Below are 17,026 nucleotides of genomic sequence, written 5' to 3' on the forward strand. Positions count from 1 at the left end.
TAGAGCTCTATGGCTATCAGAACTCAATATATTTATAAAAAGAAAACAAAATTTTCGATCGAAAGTCACCCCCAAGATTTCAGAATGTAAGATGGTTATTTCACAAACTCCATAACGCGATCAGGAGGCCATTTCTACAACGCAATATCAATTTTCATAAATATGTCAAAAATCTCGTTACAAATTCAACGTAAACATAGTCCTATATTCAAATATATCCTTATTTATGTATCGATAGGTTGTGTCATGTTGTGTGCCGGTCAGGAAGTATTTATTGTCCACTAAGTGTGACGCATCTGCTCCAAAATTCGAAACGTCCTAATTTATCGACGTTATAAATAACGAGATTGCAAAGTTATAATCGAAATTTTAACTCTAAATTCGTTTAAATATTAATATCTGTGCCGGTATAATCGACAAAGTTCATAGATAAGAAAAATAATTATTCAATTTATCTGTAATTGGACGATGATTTTCAAATTACCACGTTTCCTTCCGACTGTCAACAACGTCTTAATTAATTGATTACATTCTTAAGTGGTCACGAATTATCTGTCTACTGAAGAAGAAACGATAACGAATGTTTTATATTTAAGCTTTTAAAACTTTATTTTATGATGCCTAAATTATGATAATTTGAATGACAAACACATAACAAACAAATTTGAATCACGTTTACATGGAAGTAGACAAACAAATTAAAAAGAAAGTTTGTTTATATATTGTGTATGTGGAAATAGCTCTTTGAATTCTTTTCGCAATCTTCTATGATAGCTTTTATACAACTTATATATAAGTTTGTGGACATTCTTGTTAAGAATACTCCAGGCTACTTCACAGGAATAAAAGAGGTTCATACATTGATATAATCAGTCCTACCAGTCCCTTAATATACCTGTTTATATAATCGAGGTCCTTGAAAGGTAAGGAAAAGATTTACCTTGAAAAGGGCCCGATTTGAGTCGATGGGAGCGGTTAATCAGAGCTCCTGAAGGTCCTAACCAAAGACTTCCAGCACTGCTTTGATCGATAGAAAAAATGATTGGAAAAGTATGTGGCGAGGTGTGTAACCAGACTCGTTATTTAATAATCAGTATTTTAGTAGTATTTTAAACTTACTATTATGATTATCTTAATACGAGTATCAGGCCCAACAGAGAAAACACTAGTTTTTTGGAATTTATAAATATATAAATTTGGGTAAAACTCCAGATGTTTTGAGCAAAAATATGCTTAATATGCTGTCAAGGTTGATAATTTCCACAAATTTCGACATATTTTGATACAAATTTTATTCAATAATATGCTTAATTTGCTGTCAAAAATCACAATTTCTACATATTTTGATGAGAATTCATAAATTTGCTTAATATGGATATCAAAACTCATAATCTTTTCAAATTCTAACATATTTTGATGAAAATTTAGATATGTTATGGAAAAATATGTTTAATATACTGTCCAAGTTTATAATTTCAACAAACTTCGACATATTTTGATAAAAATTTAGATGTTTTATACATAAATTTGCTTAATATGCTGTTAAAAATTATAATTTCCACAAATTTCGACATATTTTGATACAAATCTAGATATTCTATGCAATAATATGCTTAATATGCTGTTAAGACTCATAATTTCCGAAATTTTGACATATTTTGATACAAATTTTATGCAATAATATGCTTAATATGCTGTCAAAAATCATAATTTCCACAAATTTCGACACATTTTGATACAAATCTAGATATTCCATACAATAATATGCTTAATATGCTGTTAAGGCTCATAATTTCGAAAATTTCGACATATTTTGGTACAAAGTAATAGATAAATGGTTTAAAGTCCCTTTACTTTACATTTTTTGTTTAAACAGTTATTTCCTGGACTATATTCACATCGATGTCATTTTCATATTTTTCGTATAAAGTAAAATTCATGAAAGAATAAATCATATTTTTTACCTGGAGACTGTTTAGTATGCTAAGCCGTCCTCAAATATCTCAGGTGTAACTGGAAAAAATAGGATATGATACAGAATGGGTCACAGAAGTAGCGATTTTCAGTCCAAGAAAATTTGGCTTCTCAACCTCCTGGAACATTAGAAATTTTATTTTTGAAATTCGAATCCGGTTCAAGATATACAGAAAAGTGTACAGATGAATACAAAATATTTGTTATCTTCTTTGAAGCATCGACTACCAAGGAAATTTGAAAATCGCTAGAAGCTAGAACTCCAAGAGGTAACCAATTCAAATTCTTGAAGATTTCTTCAAAGTAAACATGTTTTTTGTCTTAAACAACGTTTTTAAAGTGTCTAGACATAACATTCCATTAATGACAGATTAGCTTTAGAGGTGTCGTGAGAAATTCAAATTTCATCCCTTGATGTAATCCGAGAAAGAAAATCATCAATGTCTTCATGGTAACTTGTTAAAACCGAAATTAATCGTCTATTTAATGTTCAGTAAAATAAGATACCCAATTTCATATATTAGACATCGTGATATTCCATGGTAGGAGTAGTAAATTTAAATTCGTGGTTTTGTTTAAGCTACTCTTCAAATCGATAAACCAAAAATTGCATTACCTAATTAATCTTTTAATTTTTGATTAACTTTTGTCTGAAAACCTAGTAGATTATTTCTCTGATAAATGTGAATTAATTTAAGTTTCTTTGTAGAAATACTACAAAGAAAACTTACACCTCCGTATGTTTAAGATTAATTTAAGTTTGAAGTAATTTTTGTTGATGTATTGAAAGTAGAAAATTAATTTTTATATGATGTTAATTAAGCTACTACCTCTTCGAACATATTTACTGCAGCGCCTATGAAATTTTTTTTGTTTTTTAAATCGCAGGTGTGCGAATGTTCGACAACAACTTTCGTTTATTGCAGTAACCAAGCGAATATTGTTAACAGTCTCAGTCTAGAACTCGTTTGCAAAAGCAGGTATTTATTAGCTCAAATTACAATTATATAAAAATGTATTAATACTACGATGATTTTCTAATAACCGTTTGTAAATTCTGTCTCAAAATTTACCTCTGACAAGTTTTTTTTTATAAGAACTGGTTTACAGTTTTTTGCTTTTGGTTCTTTGCGTGAATTTGAGATGAAAAAAAAATAACCTTGAACATAATACATGGATTTGATAGATGTTTTAATAATAAAAAAATGTCTCATACGATGTTACGAAATCAGAACTTTTTACATTATTATCTGAAGGCCAGGGACGATTCATACTCAATGTTTAACAATTTATAACTTTTACAGGGACAACCTGTATAATTTAAACTCTTTGATTAGCTGATAAAATCTATGGTTTAATAGATATTCAGATTTTTAGATCGTTGTATATGCCAAGAAAACCGTTCGCCATAAAAAGACATTCTAAAAAATTATCAAAAATTGTAATTATTCCATCAATTAGAGAAAATGTTATTAAGATGTTTTTTTATAGTAAGGTTCGCATATATTTGCGAAGGTTTAGTGAAATATAATATAACATGGACGGGAAATCATTTTGGAGGAATTTTAAGTATCGCTGACCGTTCAGGTTGTTATTAAAAAAATAATCACCAACTATTCTTGCTTATATATTAACTAGAAATCAATGTTGATTTATTTATTCATTATTTTCATTTACAATTTATTATAATTTTTGTCGGAATATTTCTTTATAGTAAACGTGCAATATAAAAACGTATCTTGTAAACCATAAAACTTATCGAGTTTAACAAAGCATATATTTTTGTTAAAAAATTGATCGAAAAATTAATTTTTGCTATCTTTAGATTGTACAGGTTGTCCTTGTGAAAGTTGCTGATTTTTAACCATTGATATGAACCACGTTTGGCATTGAGATTTTAATTATCTATTCTACTATAGAAAAATTGATTTTCACTAAAAACCTCATCGTTTATAACATTATTTATCAATTATTACCAACAATATAAAAAGAATATATGAGGTAAATTATTTAGTTTGTATAAAATGTGATTGAAAACAATTTCGGCGGTTCTCAAATCAAATTAAAGATTAGATAATGTACAAAATTAGTCGATAAAAGTTATAATATTAAAAATAAATATTATTATTGGGAGATTTCGAAGATAAAACGATGAAGGTCACTCATTATATTTCCCATGGCGTTCATCACAGCAAGTAGTTGCATTCAAACAGTCAGTCCACTTGGCAACAATCTCCTGCCAATTAATAAAAATAGTAACGCTAGGAAGTTTCATTTTTAAATAAGTACCAAGTAGATAAAGTTTGTTTTGATACAAATAGAAACTTAGTAAGTACTTTTGCAATTACAATCTATATATTTATCATTAAATAGCGATTTTGATTGAGTTTATACATTCACGTGAATTGGATTTATTTATAATACAAAAAGTGAAGGTTGTTTTTTATAATCATACGTCTATTATTATGTAGGACATTTATTCGAGTGCCAAAAATAAATATTAATTTTGGCGGAATTGTGAAAGTATGATTTGTACAAGATTTCATTTCATAAGAATGAATATTCTAATTTTATTATATCATTAAAACAAAGTTGAAACCTTCACCCAATGGTAACTATTACAAAGGTATGATATTTATCGGTAATTACTGAATAATTATCTTTCATTAGAATGTTTAGGTAAAGGAAATTGCGTGTTAAAAAATATAGTATAAACTTTTCAAATATTCATGTTTTTTTGAGGTTTTAGTATCGTTAATAATTTAAGTTATTCAAGTTTTCCTTTTATGGACTTTTTCCTTTTGTACAATCATTAATATCTATATTTCTATAATATTGATTGGGGGCAAAGTAATTTCGCTTTTTTTTAACAAAGAATAGTTTTTAATCAATTATATAAATCCATTTTGGTCAAAAACCTTTTGGCATCTTCCATTTCTGGTCTTGATCAGCAAAAAACTGAATCAGTTGCGATTCAAGGGTATTTATGAAAGTTTTACCATTCAAAGAATTCTACAAACTTCGAAATAAATAATAATCAGATGCTGCTAAATCAGGGCTGTATGAAGGATGTGGCATCATTTCCCAAAGATGTGTGAGGCTTTGCATTATCATGGTGGAACACTAAACCTTTTTCGGGCTGTTTTTCTATCCAGTTTGATAAATTGTTCACAGTAAACATCAGATTTGATCGTTTGGTTCCTTGGAAGCAACTCAAAAAAACACAACTAGTTCGTAATGACAGTACGAGCTTTTTGCGGTTTTTCAGCTTTCCATGTAGTTTGTGCTAGTTCAGAACTCATTTTTTATCACCAGCGATAAATCTTCTTAATAAAGGATCGATTTCGTTTCGTTTAAGATCAAATTTCAAGCTCCTTAAGTAGCCCAAGAAGTTTTAAGTGTTTTTCGTAGCCTCTCGAAGTTGTTTGATGCTTTGCATTATCATGGTGAAACACAAAACCTTTTTCTGGTCGTTTTTCTTTGATTGCTTCATCTAGTTTCATCAATTATTGACAGTAAAAATCAGAATTGATGGTTTGGTTCCTTGGAAGCAGCTCAAAAAAGACACAACTAGTTCGTAATACCACCAAACTGACAATACGAGCTTTTTTGTGGTTTTTCAGCTTTCCATGTGGTTTGTGCTAGTCAAGAACTCATTTTTCATCACCATCGATGATTCTTCTTAAGGAAGGATCGATTTAATTACGTTTAAGATCCAATATCCTCTAATTATGACTTTGATTCGGTCATCATTATCTTCAGTAGTACGACCAGAACGTCTTTTACATCTAAAGTTACGTCAATGTGACCAGTATCACGTCACATAAGGGAAAGTACCATGAGTTTTTCAAAAAATAAAGTAAAAATCGAAAGTACGTAGTTATCAACCTTATAAATTTTAGGAAATTCATAGTTTTTTTCTCATTATATTAATGTATTCAAATGAAACATCATTAATTATTTCAAATAGATTTTTGATATCTTTAATAGTAGTAATTACCGTTCCCTTTATTTTTTAATTAGTTTCATATGATTTATATAAAGTTGTTGTAGTTGTAATCCAGAAGATTTCAAACTTCTTCAAAACTATCAGTTTTTTATAGCTTACATAATAATTAATAAGATTCGTCACAGTTTTTTAATTTATGTTTTATACGCCTTTTTGCTCGTTTTTTTTTTCGTAAAAGTTCAAAACTGATAATCAAGTCAATTATTTGTGATTTCCAAACAAAATTTCATACAATTTTCCACTCTATAAACAACTTTTTCATCCAACTGTCACTTGTCACACTTTTTACGAGGGTTGTCAGTTAAGATTTAAGATACGACAATACTGATTTGATAATATTAAATTTAACACCGCCATCTTGAAGTTTGACATTTTTTTATGATTCTCAAATATATTTACAGACCGTTATCACGTCCTAAATGTGTAGAATGATTTAACAACTTTCTATTAACATTAAAAATTTTTATCTATTTCAGTATCCTTATTTATCATCATGGCATCTGTAGATCTAGTAACTAATTGGTTGAAGCCGTTCCTGGATGTAAATATAGAAGATTACGAAGTTATAATAGACGGTAATAATTCAAAAGACAGCGGATACTTGAGCGGAATCATCTACGTAACATTGAAAAATCTAAAAAACTCTAAAACTAGTAAAAAAATAGAACTAGTAATAAAAAAAGGATGCGATTTGGAAGCTGTCAGGAGTTCCCTGGCTATCAGAGATTTTTTCATAACCGAAAACTTCATGTACGAAACTGTTTTTTCGACGTTCAATAAATTTCAAATGAAAAAAGGAATTGAGTTGTTTAAATCGTTTCCGAAGTACTACGGTCATGTTTTGCTTAAAAACAGCGAAGTTATTATTTTCGAAAATTTGAAATCGAAAGGTTACAAGCTTTACAATCGATTGAAAGGTATGGATATCGATCATTGTAAAATTGTATTGAAAGCTTACGCCGAACTCCATTCTCTGTCGTTCGCTTTAAGAGATCAGGATAATGAAACTTACGAAAGCTTGACGAAAAATTTCGTGGACGTTTTTAAAAATTGGTTATTGGTTCCTTCTATTGAGAATTATATGCATGATCAGTTGAATACTTTTTTGGAAACTTTGGAAATACACGGGGATCAAACTTTGTATAATTTAGTGAAGGAAGAGATGAAAGATATTTTGAAAAAAACATTGGATGTACTCAATAGTGAAGAAAAACAAGTAGCTTTCCTACACGGGGATAACTGGAATAATAATTATTTGTTTCAGTATGAGGTTAGTTATTTATCAAGATCATAATATGAAAAATTTCATGGATTGAAAAATTCTACTTTTTTTAACAGTTTTCCTTGTTATTTTTCGCATTTAATATTTGGTTTCTAGACATTTTTTCTTCTTTAGATACATTTTGAAGTAATTGCCTGTTTATAAATATTTGTAAAAGTTCCTACAGGCTTTTTTTAAAAGTTTTTCAAAAAATTTTTCACTTTTTGGACACTTTAACGGCTATATTTTGGTTTTGAAGACGTTTTTTAATTTCACATTCCTAGACATTTTTTTCCGAATATTTCCTCTTTATTGAAACATTTCGAAGGAATTCTCTTTTTTTTGAGTCACTGTTTTCAATTATTTCAATTTTCATAATATTTTTGCTCTCTCGACACAATTTTCGCTATCTCGATACAATTTTCAATATTTTTGAATGTATTTTCATTTCCCAAACATTTTCAAAACCATCCCACGTTCCAAAACACTTTTTTTCAATATCTTGAACTTCCCAAGTACGTCTTCTTCTTTTTTAGACACTTTTTTGAATAATTTTCGTATTCCAGACATTTTTAAACAATTTTCATAATAAAACTGCCTTTTTCAGATCGCTTTCCAAGTAATTCCACCTTTCCAAACACTTCTACAGCCAGTTCGTGTTTCTTAGAGATTGTTTGAATGATTTTCCGTTTTCCAAACATTTTTCAAAATAGCCAACATTCCAAAACACTTTTTTTAAATATCTTGAACTTCCCAAGTATGTATTTTTTAGAAACTTTTTTGAATTATTTTCCTATCCAGACATTTTTAAACATTCCCGATTATCATTCATCACTCTCTAAACAAATAATAAAACTGCTTTTTTAGATCGTTTTCCAAGTAATTCTTCCTTTCTACAGCCAGGTATTGTTTCTCAGAAATTGTTTGAATGATTTTCCGTTTCCCAAACATTTTTCAAAATTATTCCACGTTCTAAAACTCTTTTTTTTGAATACTTTGAGTTTCTGTTTCGGTAGACACTTTTAGTGATAATGAATTTATAATAATTCTTATGAATTTTCCGTTTTCCATACAATTTTTCCAACATTAAACTGTTTTTTTAGGAAAATAACAACTCCCCAAAAGCAGTAGCAATCCTAGACTGGCAACTAGCAGCTATAAGATCACCTCTATTCGACGTAGGTAAATTTTTATTCAGCGTTTGTTCCAAAGAAGAACTAGATCAGTTGAAAGAGCTATTGAATTATTATTACAGTATAATGTCACAATCATTGATAAAACTTGGCAGCGATCCAGAGAAAATTTTCAGTTACGCCGATTTTAAGCGACACTGGAAAAGTTACACTTGGTTCGGTTTTGTTGGGGGTATAATGATGATGAAATTGACTATGCTCGATGAAGAGGAAGCGCCTTCCGTCGAACAATTAGACGAAGGTAAAGATTATAACGAAATATTCAGTTTAAAACTCAGCGGGAAACAGTTGTACTATCAACGCGCTAAGGATATTTCGTCGGCTTATTTCAAATTTAAAAAAACGGAAAATTTCCTCGATTAAATCGATCTGTGATTCGATGAAACGCTGTGAACATTCCGGACATTTTTCGGTATCAAATGTAATTTCATGAGATTTATTGTGTACAAATAATTGAAAGTATTATTATTTGAAATTTGATTGTTTACTTTTTTTTAGTTATTATATAGATAAATGTGTATAGTGTTAATGTGAATGTTTTTTTAAATTAAATATACTTATTGTTTAAAAAATAGTTTCATTTCCAAAAAAATAACTCGTAACCTCATGAATTTCCAAAATATCTAGGAAATTATTTGGTTTTTCACATGAAGTGAAAGTAAGTGAAGTAATTTATTCTTACTAAAATGTTTCCGGCTTATATAAAAATCGTAAATATTCCTGAAAGTATTGAATTTGAGAAGGAAGACAACTGTCCACAAAGTGATATATTTTTCTAAAAATGATGAAGTTTTATTGAGTTTTGCAAAACATGGTTGGAAATTTTTATAGGCATTTGAAAATTGACTAAAATATGAGAAGAAAAATCGCAGAAATTCTCAAAATATTCATAAAATGCTAGATTTTCGTGCTAAATTTACTGAAAAATGTTTAGTATGTATCCCATTCTGCGAGAACATCATTGAACATTCTCAGGAATAACCAAAATATGAAACATATACTTAAATTTCTCAAAAAAATCCCAGAAATTCCCAAAATATTCAGAAAATGGTGGAATTTAGTGCAAAATTTTCGGAAAAATGTTTAGTATATATCCCATTTTGCTAGGACATACTTGGAAATTCTTAACGATATCCAAAAAATAACTAAAATATGAAAAACAAACGTAAAATTGACATCATTGGAAATTCTTTAGAACATCCAAAAAGTTAATAAAATATGAAAAATAAACGCAAAATTCTCAAAAAATTCCTGAAATTCTCAAAATATTCAGAAAATGCTGGAATTTAGTGCAAAATAAAAAAATTTCATTCAATTCATCATTGCAAATTCTCAGGGATATCCAATAAGTCACTAAAATATGAATAATATATGCAAATTTCTCAAAAAATCTCAGAAATTTTCAAAAAATCCAAAAATTGCTGGAATTTGGTGCAAAGTATACAAATTTCATCCAATTCATCATTGCAAATTCTCAGGGATATCCAAAAGTTACTAAAATGTTGAACAAACTTTTCAGAAAAGTTACAAAACTTCTGAAATCGTCCAGTAAGTACTTGAATTTTCCAATTTTCTAGAAAACATAAAAATTCTGAAGAAAACCTTCGAATTTCTTTGGAATTTCAATAAAAAGATAAATTCATATGAAATTCCGCGACATTTTCAGAAGAACTGTCGAGAAACTACTACAATTTTCAAAATAATGATATGATCGTATCTAATTTGAAAAAAAAAATATATTGGAAAACTTAGGGAACAATTTTTGAAAAAAACACGCCAAATTTAAAAAAAAATTAGAAACAACTAATCAAATCTAATTTTGAAAAGGTGTTTCGAAATTATTCAAATTTTCTAGAACAACTCAAAACGCTATGAATCAAATTATTTAATTATTACTAAATTTAGACATAATGGTGAATTTACAAAAAAAGGCAATAATGAAAAAAGGAGAAATTAAATATTGGTAGTTAGATGGTAATTATGAGAATTTGTACCTGTTGAAATGTACTTTCATGAATATTCCACGAAACATATCTCATTACACGATTATACAGCATGTCCTAATTTTTATTTTATCTACTCATTTGAATCGTTTGTTGAATTGCCACAACTTATATATCGTTGGATTTGTTTAACGGAACCCCAAATCTCAACTCCCCACATTCAACTCAACCAAAAAAGAACAAATTTCACTTTTAATTACCTCAAAAGAGACAGGGCGCAGACGAAAGGGGCGAATTTATTTTCCACAAAACCCCCATACATAACCGCAATCTAGTTCCATAGCGAACAATGTGAAAACAAGAAGGGTGCTAAGCACCCCTTGGCATCCGCCATTGTTATTGTCGGTTGTAGCGAAATCGTTTAATTAGAAACCATATTTATTACGTAAATCTAGCTAATCAATTAATTGTTGGTATGTAGACTGTAAACAGATGTTGATTGAATGAAACTACGTTTGAAAACAGTTCTAAATAATCTAAATATACACTACAGATCAAAAATTTTCCCCTGTTCTATTTTTCCCACAGCAAATTAATAGGGTTGAGGTTGGATAATTACGACGGCCGAATTATTACTTTCAGTACATTCTTTCGTTCGAACTTTCAGTCGAAAATGTTTAATAGCAAGGTAACTACTAGAAATTCCTTATCGAATACGATGTAATAGATCTGAATTTCTCCTAATTCTTCCAAATATTCTTTGCTCAGCTTCGAGGAATCAGACGCTGGCTAGAAGTACTACATTTCCAAATAGTTTCTTATAACTTTCCTCCTCCAAAATCCCTTCAATTCCCCGTCGTTCTTCCTCGAAAACAGATAGATCTTGCACAAAACCTTCTTTTGGACCAAAAAGTCTCATAATTTGACTCATTTCTCAATAAATTTGGTGGTTTTTCAACACTTCCCTGAACGTTTTCCATTTCCAAAACTCCTGGGGGATGTTTATTTTTTCACGATACCTAGAGGTATTTTCATTTCGATGGCAATGGTTTAATCAGTTATCATCAGTGGTCGAGGTGAACCTCCAGGTTCCCATGGGAGACTCGACGGTAAGTAAATTCTGATCAGAACATTTGATATTCATATTCTTAATCAAAAATAGAGAATATAGTAGAAATACCTCAGCAGCGGGTTTAGTAGAACCTCTGAATGTTTTATAAGGAAAACAAGTTTGGTATCTTTGAAAACTTGCCTTTTTTAAAACTTCAAAGTCTGAATTTACGAGTTATTTTGATAAAATAAACTATAATTTACAGCATATTCTAGTACTAAACTACAATCATAAACACCGTAGAAACAAATTTGATTAACAACGTTTTTATCGAGTGTAGTTTTTATTTATTAAATGGAAATCATATTAAAGTTTTTTACTAGAAAATCTTTAGTAAAAATGACGACCATATATAGTGAATTTACACACGCAATAATTTTAGAGATTAAATAGAGATGAGCCGAGATCTACCCTGGAAATGAATCTAATTTCCTGGATGTAAATTACGTGGTGATGTCACATTGAACATTCCCTAATTTATGAGAGGGTTTTAGAGATAATAACTTAATGTAGATGTAGTTGTTTAAAGCAAATAACCCAAATATTAATACCTAAAACTCGTATTTTAATGGAAAAAAGAGTTATAAGTTTCATAAAATTTTTAATAAAAATTTACCTGAGGAATTCTAATAATTCCGATATGACAAATTCGAAATTAAATTCCTTAGATTTTTTCTATTTCACTTTAATTAATGTCGTAATAAGTTTCAAAGACAAGGATGTTTTATGGGCAGCTCAGAGTTTTATTAAATTTATTTTCATCCAAGGAGGACACATTCTCGAATCCTAACGCACAAAATCTAGTGGAGTTTAAAGAGTTGATATACTGATTTAATTTGATCGAATTTAGTTGTGATAACACACAAATGAAGTTAACTATAATGTAGATGGAATAAATAACAATCTCAATATCATCTAAACTGAAAGTAAGCTATGTCTAGTTTATTTGGGATCTCATCAGCACAAAACACAGAAACCAGCGTCATATTGGACAACATGATCCGCGTGGAACAACTCATTTTGAAGAGCATAGCTTAGATTATAAAATTCTCGTCTAAAGACTCAATAAATACACATAAAGCTCGTCGTCGGCAAACACCAAACTGGAATTCAAAGTTCATGACTACTTAACTGGAATGAGGTTATGTTTATTGTTTGAACTGGTTCAAACCCCCATGGAATATACTGAAATGATTGTTGTTTTCGACCACTTACCATTCCTGAGTATTTCGTGGAAAAAACTCGTTTAGTAAAGTTGAAGAGACTATCAAATACAACTAAAACTAATTATTTTGTAATTTTTCTTATTAATTTTATAAATAAAACATAGACAAATTGAATATTATAGAAGTTTGATGAGATTTTTTACGTTAATTTAGTAGTTTAACCTAAAAATTTCATTTGCCGCGTTGGCAACAATGTTCGAACTTTTCGAACATCATCTGAGTGATTAAGTTGGGGTATGTGGGTTGGTTAAATCATTGAGAAATCAAGGCACGTTAAATGCTAAGCTCATAACGGTAAATGAGTCGCTTAATCTGAATATTCAGATCAGACTTTCCACATCGCGACAACCGAACTACTAATGAGTCTTTAATTACGTCCAAACATACAGTATTACAAATAAAGAAAATTCGAAATTATTAAAGAATTGATGAAACTTTATATTGATGAAAATTTTATATTAAAATTCTCCGAACGTTTATGGCGACCATAGAATTTTAAACGTTCCAAACTTGCGGTTAAATCTAGATAGATCAGATCTAGTATATCTGACCGGCTGCGGAATTAATTTAGTATAAACTACATAGGTCCTTTGTGGGTTTTAACTGTTGGATAAAAAATAACAGGTTAAATTCCGATAAGAGAGATTTGTAATATAACGAACTTCCAGTTGAACTCCAGCAGTGCCGTACGTGTTTAAAAGAATATTAGAAAATCTCACTAAAAGGACATTTTTCTAATATTGATATAGCGTTTCAAATATCAATTGCAAATTATAAAAACCCTCCAAGAAGGGTTGTATAGAGGGTGACTCATCTTCTTTGGAATCATGTTCAACACAATTTTTTCATAGATCTTAGCGTTTACGATTCGACGTTTTCATGTGGAGATGATGAGTCCAAGTGGACTGACGATTTGTTAGATGTTGGTGTTGATTTTAGTCACAGGGTTTTTCCTAATGACGTACTGGAAAAATAAATTTGAGTTTAACTAAATCATTTATTTGATCATAATACATATCATTGAATTCCATCATCCATTTTCTTTAAAATTATTCGTAGTTTGTATTTCTTTCAAATAATTAAATGCTGGAAATAAGAAAATCTGTAAATTCAAGTGTATATTTTCACAAGGGTTTGAATAACTGATTACTGTATATATTTATACAATATGGAAATACCTTTTAAGTAGCTGCTAAGATTACGAAATTTGCAACGTTTATGTAACAGAAGATAAAACCGCTGTGAAAATAATTTCCTTTGATGATACGGAGTGGATTTCCATTAGAACGTGAAAATATCATATAAATAACTTTATTTAACTTTAAGTTCATTCGAAAATTACACAGGGTTTATTTAATAGATGACGATTTGGGAAAGTATCAAAACTATGTTATATATGATTCAAATTGTAGTTAATTATGAATTTTCCACAAGGAAACTTGTTTATCGATTGCTTTTTGTCACTAAAATGTCTGTCAGGTTCACAATATTTATTTATATTCAAAATAACCCAACAGACAAAAGTTTATAGTACTAAAATCATCACCAAGTGTAGCTTAATTTATATTTTGAAAATCTTGCATAACATCTTTGAGTTTGTGTTCAAAATTTGTATCTCTGAACAAGTAAATAACTAATAACTCAAATAAAATCTTGTTAAACTTTTGTTTAGACGTTTAGAAATAACTTGTTTATAAAAAACCTCTGACTCTATGTACAACATATACAATATATATAATAATCAATTTTCCATATTACAAAATTGGAATGTGATTCTTCATACTGGCCTCTATATATTTTTAAATTAAATCATTCGAGGGATGAAATAATATAGAATCTAGCTTTAAGAGATAACTTTCAATCGATAAAAATTCAGCTAAAACTACCCAAGCTGCAAATTCGTTTTCAATAGATTTAACTACACGAAATTTTTTTAACTACACGTCAATTTTTTTGTCTAGTGCGTTTGGTTACTGATGTACAGTATATAATATGTTTCCTGGTACGATTTTGGACGATCTTTACTAACTTCATCGTGTACTGAAGTGCGATCACGATCGAGTTAAAAAAAAAACGATAAAATATGGTGACTGGAGATGGTGTTTTATCACCAAAAGTCTAACCAAGTTGATTGAGACATTTCTGTTAGTTTAATCCACGACGAAACTCATAGAACACGTACATTTTGTTATTTTGACATTTGACATTGCCGTATCTCCGAAATTAAGTAGCAGCCCTCGTGTTTCATAATATTTCAAATAAGCGATAAGTTTTTATTTAAATGAATCGAATATCAAATATTCAAATCAATCTGCTGATCGTTATCAGAATTCAATTTGCATTATAAAATCAGTGGCGAAGAAGTATTTTCCGACTTAATATCCAATTAGAGGGTGAAACTTTTGTTGAAATATCACAAAAAAAGAAAAATGAGATATAAGCACGCCTTTAGAGGGTAGTTTGAAATAAGCTATAGCACGAGATGTTAACTAAATAAAAATTGATAAAAATAAAAGACAGTTTGAAGAGGAGGTCAAAAAAAAAGATAAAAAATTAAACGGGATTGAAGAAAACTAGGTAGAAATTAAATGAAATATTTTATTTTTCGATTTTGGAATTGTGATTTTTTTGGGGTTGTTTGTATGTTGTTTATAGTGATTGAGCGTAGAAATTGACTAAAAAGAAACCCTTAGATGGACATATATTAATCAATGATGATTTATTGACAAATTCTAGTTGATGGAAACTAAATTTAGATCGTAATTGCTTTATATCTTAGATTAAATTAGATTAAATTAGATTAACTTAGATTAAATTAAACATCAACACAACTTATCTTAACTATTAAAGTTTTTGTTGATAAATGTTGTTATAATTTTCGTTAGATGTGAAACATTGTGAAAAAAAGGAACCAGGTCCAAAAGGTATCCAATAAGATACTACGCCTTTCAAAGGTCTACAATTAGTGCAATCTGCAATAATTCATTCAACTTTTTGTATCATTTAATCGTTTTGTAGATGGTTTTTCATCTTTGGTTTTCAGTTGCTTTTCTTCTACATTAAATATTCCCTCCACCGCTTTTCATCTTGTTTTTAGAACATTAGAAAATAGTTTCTGATTTCCTTCACTGTCCTCTTCTATATTTTTTCCAAAAAATTTTTCTTTTCTAACCACGATGACCAAGACTTCAACAGTTTTATTTTTAAATGTTATAATTTTCGTTTTCTTCATTTACATAGTAGATATTTTGTCTAGTATCTCAAGTGTGTTTTTCTCTCCACATTTTATATATTTTGTAATCTATTTTTTTGTATAGTATAACTCCAAATTCCCGAAAACTATTTTATCCATTACAATTATCGAACTTTGAAATGTAGTTAGTTAATTGAACATGAATAGAAATCCACTCTGAGCTATTCACTTTTTATACTTTCCTTTAAACTTTTTATTTTCCACTGGTGCACTCAAACCGATCTGGGATTTCTCAAAACTTCGTTACCGTGGATATAATTTATAAGTTTGTTGCGAATTGAAATGGGATTTTGTAATTAGTTGCTATCGAAGTTCCAGTTACAGTTACAGTTTTTTCTAATCACTTCCATAAAAAACCACGCGCGTGAAACCGAATAGATAAAATATCAATTTATTCACAGGTTAATTATAGATAATAACAAGATTTATAAGTTTGATAGTACGAGGGAACTCGAAATTATAATCAAATGAAAAACTACATTAAGCAAAAACTCTTCTCCAAACAAATCCATTTTAATGAAGAAAGTAATTTAAGACTGAGATTTAGTAAATACTTTTTCACTCCATTGGGAGAGATTAAGCTGTTTAATGATTCGAATATACGAAAGAGAAAGTTATAATTAAAGCCAAGCTCAATTTTACTGTGTAGCTAAAATAAAATCGTCAAAAAATACCGTTTGCACAGACATGGATTCATACAAAATATTAACCAAAACGTTTGAAATAAAGACAACACAAGTTTTTTCCTCAATTTCTCTTAAATTACTGATTTGATATCATAGTAAATAAAGTTAATAATGTAATTGATAAAGTTGTGATCATTTCTCTGATAAAACATTTAGTGACAACAACATGTTTGTCAGTAGTTTCTTTGTTATCGTAATTGGTGTACGTTTAGGTCAGGTTTGAAGTGTGTATTATCTAGATCCTCAATGTGGTCCAGAATTATACCAATGGCACATCTGGTAGCAAAAAATTTGAGTGATAAATCGCACCAATCGCTTCAATGATGATGATGATAAAGTTGTGGTCAATTATTTGATAAAACTTTATCTG

At 29.2% G+C, this 17,026-nt stretch overlaps 1 protein-coding gene across 2 annotated transcripts; it reads left to right on the top strand.

The window, feature by feature from the left end:
* The first annotated feature begins 2,846 nt into the window (after window positions 1-2,846).
* Window positions 2,847-9,009, top strand: LOC130894582 (uncharacterized). Of its 2 annotated transcripts, none has more exons than XM_057801484.1 (3): window positions 2,847-2,954; window positions 6,460-7,253; window positions 8,348-9,009. In XM_057801484.1, the coding sequence occupies exons 2-3, from the start codon at window positions 6,477-6,479 to the stop codon at window positions 8,798-8,800; spliced, it is 1,230 nt and encodes a 409-aa protein (XP_057657467.1). In that variant the 5' UTR covers window positions 2,847-2,954; window positions 6,460-6,476; the 3' UTR covers window positions 8,801-9,009. The 2 variants fall into 2 exon arrangements, with proteins under 2 accessions (XP_057657467.1, XP_057657468.1); XM_057801485.1 differs by lacking the exon at window positions 2,847-2,954 and adding an exon at window positions 2,990-4,302.
* Window positions 9,010-17,026: the final 8,017 nt, after the last annotated feature.

The sequence above is a fragment of the Diorhabda carinulata genome, chromosome 5 (assembly GCF_026250575.1).
Source record: "Diorhabda carinulata isolate Delta chromosome 5, icDioCari1.1, whole genome shotgun sequence".
Classification (NCBI taxonomy): domain Eukaryota; kingdom Metazoa; phylum Arthropoda; class Insecta; order Coleoptera; family Chrysomelidae; genus Diorhabda; species Diorhabda carinulata.

Bases quoted from the DNA above. Each gene is read 5' to 3' on its own strand.
- LOC130894582 (XM_057801484.1), top strand. From the start codon at position 6,477: ATGGCATCTGTAGATCTAGTAACTAATTGGTTGAAGCCGTTCCTGGAT. The intron at 7,254-8,347 runs GTTAGTTATTTA...CTGTTTTTTTAG, and splicing joins ATTATTTGTTTCAGTATGAG to GAAAATAACAACTCCCCAAA.